Raw genomic sequence first — 7650 nt, forward strand, 5'->3', positions numbered from 1 at the left:
TTCGGAACAATTATCTTCAGATATCTTAAAAAACGCCCCATTACACAAAGGAGAATCGTTAGACCATACATAGCGAAATTTCGACCAACTATCTCTCCCCCATTAGCCATAGAATCAGCGACAATACCCGTAGTTCAAGACGAAGTAGAAGAAGTGAAAATAGAACCCGCCATAGTAGAAAATCATCGACGAATTATAGTTCGCTGAATTTAGGAAATATAAAACCCGATTATGACACAGAAAGAGAGAGAGAGAGAGAGAGAACACGAGCACAACATAACTAGAGAACATATTTTATAGATCTTGCAAATAAATTAGACGACCACGAATAATTTTAGATATAAATACTTTACTTAGAAATAATCCACACTATATTGTAAAGGTGAAGGAAAAATAAATAAAATAAATATAGAAGAACAAATAACAATCTAATATATCAGAGAAATAAACTATATCTTATATCCATTTATTTTCATAATTACTATTATATCCAAGCATAGATTCATTAATTAACTTCAAGAACTAATGTAAAATTGTGTCACAAATTAGGAATAAGTCTATTACCGTGCTTCGCACTTTCCCTAAGGATGGAGGAGTGTTGTGACACAATTATAGAATAAGAATATTCAGCATAAAACCCCAATCCATAGTCCAATATTTGATAATGCCCATTTAGCAATTAAGTCCCCATATATTGTCATTCCCCCAAATTGTATAGTCAGTCTCGTCAATACCTTCAACCAATAAAGTTCTGCGTGATTATAAGATCTCAGTGTTTTAGTTACTTAACAGCATTGTGATCTCTTGTCGTGATTACTTGATTCGGCACATAAAGACTTTGTCTTAAAGAAGACTGAAACAATGTCTTTCTGATCTTGTTTAAAGGAATCCTTTGAGAATGAAAGGTCCAATCGTAATGTGCCTCTGGTGAGTTGTACGCTACCCAACTTTTCTATGTAAAGTCCAGGTTCGGGTTTCGTAATTGTGTAGTTTGATCCAAAGGTCATTGAGAACAGGCACATGAGATGAAGAGCAGTGAGCAAAACATTTTTTGCCATTGACCGTGTGACAGGTCGCCTTGGAGAAACTCCAGAAGGAGGTTTTGGTGCTTCCGGATTCTTGGTGATGGCGACATCAGTTGACGGTGATGAATGTGGAGCTGCGATGTCTTCACTGTTGTGTGTTGGAAGTTGGACCAGCTTATGGACTGGAGCTTGCTTTGTTTTGTTGCCTTTGAGCGTAATGGTAACTACTCGAACTAGTCCATCTGCTCCAGGATGAAGGCCGGTCACTCTGGCTAGAGGCCATTTGAGCGATGGTTGGTTGTCTTCTCTGAGGAGAACAAGCTCATCTACCTTTGGAGATTCCTTAGGATCACGCCACTTGGTCCTTTGCTGCAAGGTGGTTAGGTATTCGTGTGACTATCTTTTCCAGAGTTGGTGGTACATCTTCTGGATCAATCTCCATCTATTAGTAGGATTGGTATCTGATTGGTCAGCTTGAGGTGGCGCAGTGAGAGGCCTTCCAATTAGGAAGTGACCAGGTGTGAGCGCTTGTAGATCATTGGGATCGTTCGATAGAGGTGCAATGGGACGTGAATTCACGCATGCCTCGGCTTGGGAGAGGAAGGTGGTTAACTCTTCGAATGTGAGTTTGGTGAGGCCGATTACTCTGGTAAGATGATGTTTGACAGACTTTACTGCTGCCTCCCAGAGTCCCCCAAAATGTGGTGTGCCAGGTGGAATGAATTTCCATTCAATTTCTTGCTGGGCAAGCTGGGCAGCAGCCACCTTGGTTGCTTTCTTTATGGCTTCGGTTGTTTCTTTGTCTAGTGCGCGTTTGGCACCCACAAAGTTGGTCCCATTGTCACTCATTACCAGACATGGCTTTCCTCTCCTGCTGATAAACCTACGTAGTGCAGCAAGAAAGGCTTCAGTACTCAGATCACTGACGGCTTCGATGTGTATTGCCTTGGTAACTAGGCAGACGAAAATTGCGATGTAGCATTTTTCATTTGCATTTCCTCGGCCTTTATTCCTCCGTGTGATGATTGGGCCTGCGTAGTCGACCCCGGTTTTTGAGAATGGAGGCGCTGGAGTCACTCGTGAGGCTGGAAGGTTGCCCATCATCTGGTTTGCAGTGCCTTGCTTACATCTTATGCATTTGACGCACTTTCTGATGACACCTTTGACGTATCTGAGTCCTTGGACTACCCAATATTTGGTGCGTAGTTGATTCAAGGTGAGTTGAGCTCCTGCATGAAGCATCTCTTTCTCGTGGACTTCTCTGATGAGTGTTTCCGTAGTATGACATTTTGGAAGAAGTATCGGATGCTTGGCATGATCCGGAAGGTGAGAGTTTTGGATTCTTCCTCCAACTCTGATAAGCCCATCTTCAAGGTATGGATTAAGATCCTTGATTTTGCTCTTGTTTGGCAGTGGCTTATTGGTTTGGAGCGCCTTGAGTTCTTCTGATAAGAATGTTGCTTGAATCATTCCAAAGACTCTTAGCTTTGCCTTCTGGATTTCTGTGGCAGTAGGGCTACCTTTGACCCTTTTTTCTGGAGATTTGCGCGAATTATCAGCAAATCTGAGTAGCGTCGCAATGACCAGGACAAGTCTCCTGAAGGAAGAAAACTTATTCAGGAAAGTTTCTGTTGGCTGAGGTGGCTTTGGGACTGACTCTAAGGCTGCCATTACTGTTGCGGTGGAGTTCATTACGTTCAGTGTAAAAAGACAGCCGGTACCTTCTAAAAGCGCGTCATCAAAGTCTTTGAGGTGCTTGTTCCTGATTGAAGGCCACATGTGTTGGGGATGGCGTAGCCAGGTTGGGCCGCCCCACCAGCGCTTATGGGAAGCTAGCAGCGCTGCAGTGGTACCTCGTGAGGCTATGTCAGCTGGATTCTCTTCGGTTTCAACATGACCCCAGATGTCTCTCGGAATTGCCTTGTGAATTTTAGCTACTCTGTTGGCTACATATGTGTTCCATGTAGAAGGATCTCTTTTGATCAAAGCAAGAGTAATCATGCTGTCTGTCCATGCATGGATTGCATCTGGTCTTATCTCAAGGCTTTGAAGGGTGGTTTTCATTAGGTTGGCGAGAAGTACTGCGGCGGAGAGCTCCATTCTTGGGAGTGTTATGTGTCCCTTCACTGGAGCTACTTTAGTTCTGGCTGTGAGTAGGAAGACAGTGGTTTTGTTGTTAACCGTGGTTCTCATGTAGACGCAAGCGGCACTAGCCTTTGTTGATGCATCTGCAAAGTCGTGAATTTCAACCCTCGCTTCTGGGGTATAGTTTGTCCAGCGAGGTATTTGGATGGTTTCGATATTCTTGATGTCGGCCCGGAAATCTCGCCACATCCTAATGACGGTGTCGGAGGGTTTAAAGTCCCAGTCAATTTCTTCCTTCCAGATAAGTTGTATGATGAGTTTTGCACGAAGTATCACAGGTGCAAGCCAGCCTATTGGGTCAAAGATTGAGGCTGTTTCGGAGACAATGCTTCGTTTTGTTAGGACCTCCTTCTTGTTCAGGTTGATTTTGAATTGAAATATGTCCTTTAGTGGACACCAGTAGACGCCAAGCTCCTTGATCGTGTCTTCTTCTTTGAGAAGTATTGATCCCTTTTCTCGGAGATGATCAGGAATTGCAGCCATGAGCTCTGGACAATTGCTAGTCCATTTCAGCAAGTTCATTTTGCCAAGTTTAAGCAGCTCAATGATTTCATGATATAGCGCTTTGGCATCTTGCAGTGAGTGGGTACCTGTTAGCAAATCATCGACATAGAAGTCTTGCCTTAGGATTTTGGAAGCCCTTGGAAAACGATGTTCCTCATCTGCTGCGAGTTGATGCAGTACCCTTACCGAAAGGTAAGTGGCTGGTCCACTCCCATAAGTGACTGTGTTGAGTTGGAATTCTTGGATGCATTGACGTGGATTATCTCTGTAGAGAATACGATGATAATCACGATCTTCAGGATGAAGAAAGATTTGGCGGAACATTTTTTCAATATCTGCCGTATAGACATAGGCGTATTTTCTCCATCTTGTTAGGATGTTCGGTAGATCCTGTTGGAGCTTTGGTCCTGTGTGGAGGAGGTTGTTGAGAGATAGTCCTGAGTTGGTTTTGGCTGATCCATCGAAGACAACTCGTGTTTTTGTGGTTGTACTGTCAGCCTTGAAGACAGCATGATGTGGTAGGAAGTACACCTTTTCGGGGGGACCGGTGTAATTGGGAACCGCTGTCATGTGTCCAAGTTCCAGATACTCTGTCATGAACTTGGAATAGGACTTCTTTAGGTCTGCATTTGCGGCAAATTTCTTCTCCATTGAGAGGAAACGTGCGAGTGCTTGGTTCCTGGATTCTCCAAGCTGGGCATTTTCTATATTTTTAAATGGAAGGCGGACCTGATATTGTCCATCACTGCCTCTAAGATGAGTGCACTCGAAGTGCTCCTCACATTCGGTATATTCTTCGATTGTGGCTCCGTCTCCAGTGTCCATTTCCCAGTAAGCTCTGAGCGATTTATCAAGATCTGCGAGTGAGATCATGCTGATGACTTCTCGGTGTTGTCCCGGATTGAGTGTATTGCCCAGGATTATCCACCCAAGGCCTGTTTCTTGAGCTACCAAGCCGCTTGGGTCACGTTTCAAATCAGTTCTGATGATTTGAGAGTAGATTTCAGTGCCGAGAATGAGGTCTATATGGCCTGGAACATTAAACTTTGGGTCGGCCAATGTGAGTTTCTCAATTCTATGAAGATCGAAACTGGAGCTTATGGGATTTGCTGGCAAAAATGAGGATAGTTTTGGAAGAACTAGTGCAGTGGTGTTCCACTTTTGGTCTGAAGCCATGCGTGGAGAGATAATTATGTCAATTGCAGCCTTGCAAGTCCCTGCATTGACTTCTCCGATGCCTTTGATATTGATCATGAGCTTCCTTTTAGGAAGCCTCAGAATTTGTGCAGCACTCTCTGAGATGAATGTCTCGCCTGAGCCGGTGTCCAGGAGAGCACGCATGAGGTGCCAACCACCGTCACGGGCTTGAATTTTGAGTTGGGCAGTGGGTAAAATGACGGAGGCGGATTTGCTGTACATGGCTACTGTCTCGGAGGCGTCTTCAACTTGAGCCTTTGTAGCTTGAGATTGTGCAGCAAACTTCTTGTTTTCGAAGTGTAGCAGTGTATGATGCTTTTTGTTGCAAGTAAAACAAGTCTTCTTGCTCTTGCATTGGTCTTTTTTGTCGTGGTATAGGCAGTTGAGACATAAGTTCTGATCTTTTGCAAACTGTGTCCGGTCATAGGGACTGAGTTTCTTGAACTCAAAACATTTGATCAGTGGATGATTTCTGCCACATTTTGAGCAGTTGTCTTTAGCAGAAGTGATATGGAAAGACTTTTTCTTGTCTTTAGATTGATGGCCATCCTTGGGACTGGTAAGTAGAACTCTATATCTCTTCATGAGAAACTTGAGGAGCTCTGGAATGGTTGGAACAGCTGTTATATCGGATATGTTTTCCTCGAAGGCCTTGTTTGAGTCTAGGTCAAACTTTTGAATGGCGACAGTGACGAGGATGGGGTCCCAAGTGGAGATGTCATAGCCAAGATTCTTTAATCCGGCTAAACTGGAGTTAATAGCATCGTGGAGATGGATCACGTCGTCCGCGGATCCAACGTTGAGTTTTTTGTGATAAACAATTGCGTTCATATAGTTGGTGACCATCTGTCTTTGATTGTTGTAACGCGCATTGAGGATTTGGAGAGCGCTATCGTAATTAGCGTCAGTGAGAGAAAAATGCGCGAGGAGTTGCTTTGGTTGTCCGTCTAAATAAGTAATCAAATAGTGGAGTTTTTGCACTTTGCTGATATATGGGTTGCCGTGGATGACACTCATAAAGAGCTCGATAAAGGCTTGCCATTCTTCATTTTTGCCCGAAAACTTGTGTAGCTTTACAGGAGGCAATTTTGGAAGAGAATTGGGACGAATCCAGTCCTCTTGATCAGTGATTTGATCAGTGGATGAAAGTGCATCGAGCATTTGGCGAAGTCGCTGCCCATTGTCATTAGGTGGTATCGGATTACCATCATTGTTTTCATTGTGTGAGTCTCCCGCGGGAATGTCGAGAGGTTTGGGCTCTGGATTGGGCTTTGCTTGAAAGTCCGTTGTCATGGCTTTTTCAATGAATGATTTCATTTTTTTATATGAGTCTTTTCCAAGATCATATGTGAACGAAGTGAAGTATTCATGATTCTCATCAGCTGATTGACGAAGCTGAGAGTCATTTTGGTCGAATTCTTTCCAGATTGTCAAGAGTTTGTCGAATTGATCCTGATGATAAGAGATGCCTTTCTTGGCACGACGAGTGGGGCCCTCTTTTGTGAATCTGTCACGAATCTCTTTGAGCATAGAGAGAAGATCAACTTGGCGAGATACTGCGTCATCAATATTCATGGTGGAAAAGTGCAGTGATTATGTGGCAAGCAGAAAGTGTATTTATTTGTTTTTTCAAGCGAATACAGGCTGCTTTTTGGACAGTTTTCGAATGACTGCTTTGAGCTGACGCAGCCTGACCTGTCGTCCGCCCCTTTTCCTGCCCTTCCTCTGCTCTACTCTGGGAACTCCAAGTGGTAGCAGATTGCGGATTTGATGGAGGGATGTGTCACCAGGAACAGTGATCGTGATGGACCGTCCGTGATCGATGGCCCTGGATGGCTGTTGCACAGGAACGATGTGTCGCTGCTCGAGGACTGGACGCTCAGCGAGGAACGGCTCGTATCTCTGCGGCTTGGGAAGCTGAGATTTCCTGGTCAGAAGACGCTTCGGAGGCGCGATGGTTTGGCGATGCTTTGGGACTGATTTGGGGGGTTCCAATTTGTCCGTTTTCTTGACGTCTTCTTCAATTTCCAGGGGTGAAATCTGCAGCAGCGGAGGATGATTCGCCTTATCAAGCTTCGGGATGCGGAATGGAGCTGGCGGCTTGGGCGTGAGTACGATCTCTCGGGGTGCAATGGTGCCGTTCCTTCGACGATAATCGTCTAGGGTGATTTTCTTGCGTGGAATCTTGGGGTGTGCCGGTTGATCCACACGACAAGAGTTCTCTAGCAGCCACTGCTTGACAAGCCGTTGAGTTTCCTCAGATGATAGCTTAGGGCGTTCCTCACTACGATGTTTCTCCTTGGGGCGTAAATCCTTGGAGAGTGAAGCGGGTTGCTTCTCGATGGATTTCAAAGCGGTGTGCTTGGGAGTTGAAGCGGGGCGCTTCTTGGCTGAATGTGAAGCGGGGTGCTTCTCGGTGGGATGTGAAGCGGGGTGCTTCTCCGTGAAATATTCTTTCACTTTGGGACGCTCCTGTCTGGTGCGTGGATTACGGTGGTCTTCCTTCTGATGACCACTCTCGGGAGGCTGAACGTCTGGAGTGACAGCCCTGGATGGGGTTCCTTGCGATGAAATGTCGCTGATGTTGCTCACTGTAATTGATCGATAGTGAGTTTATGATATGTTACGATGACTCGAAGGACCATGTAAAGTTACGATGGCTCGAAGGACCATGTAAAGATTCTCTATCGGCTTTTTTAGAGAATTACTTTGCTGGAGGAAAGTCGCCTCTCGATTTCTTCAAGAGGTCCCCTTGCTCCCTCTAGAGAACAAAGTATCT

At 45.0% G+C, this 7650-nt stretch overlaps 1 protein-coding gene across 1 annotated transcript; it reads right to left on the reverse strand.

The window, feature by feature from the left end:
• Window positions 1-1421: 1421 nt before the first annotated feature.
• On the reverse strand, window positions 1422-6446 carry LOC132262558 (uncharacterized). The gene has a single exon (XM_059761857.1). It carries the CDS (start codon window positions 6444-6446, stop codon window positions 1422-1424), a length of 5025 nt encoding a protein of 1674 aa, XP_059617840.1.
• Between the last annotated feature and the right edge of the window lie 1204 nt (window positions 6447-7650).

The sequence above is a fragment of the Phlebotomus argentipes genome, unplaced genomic scaffold (genome assembly GCF_947086385.1).
Source record: "Phlebotomus argentipes unplaced genomic scaffold, Phlebotomus argentipes genome assembly contig_3, whole genome shotgun sequence".
Lineage (NCBI taxonomy): Eukaryota > Metazoa > Arthropoda > Insecta > Diptera > Psychodidae > Phlebotomus > Phlebotomus argentipes.

Coding starts and splice junctions, on each gene's coding strand:
- LOC132262558 (XM_059761857.1), bottom strand. CDS start 6,446: ATGAATATTGATGACGCAGTATCTCGCCAAGTTGATCTTCTCTCTATG.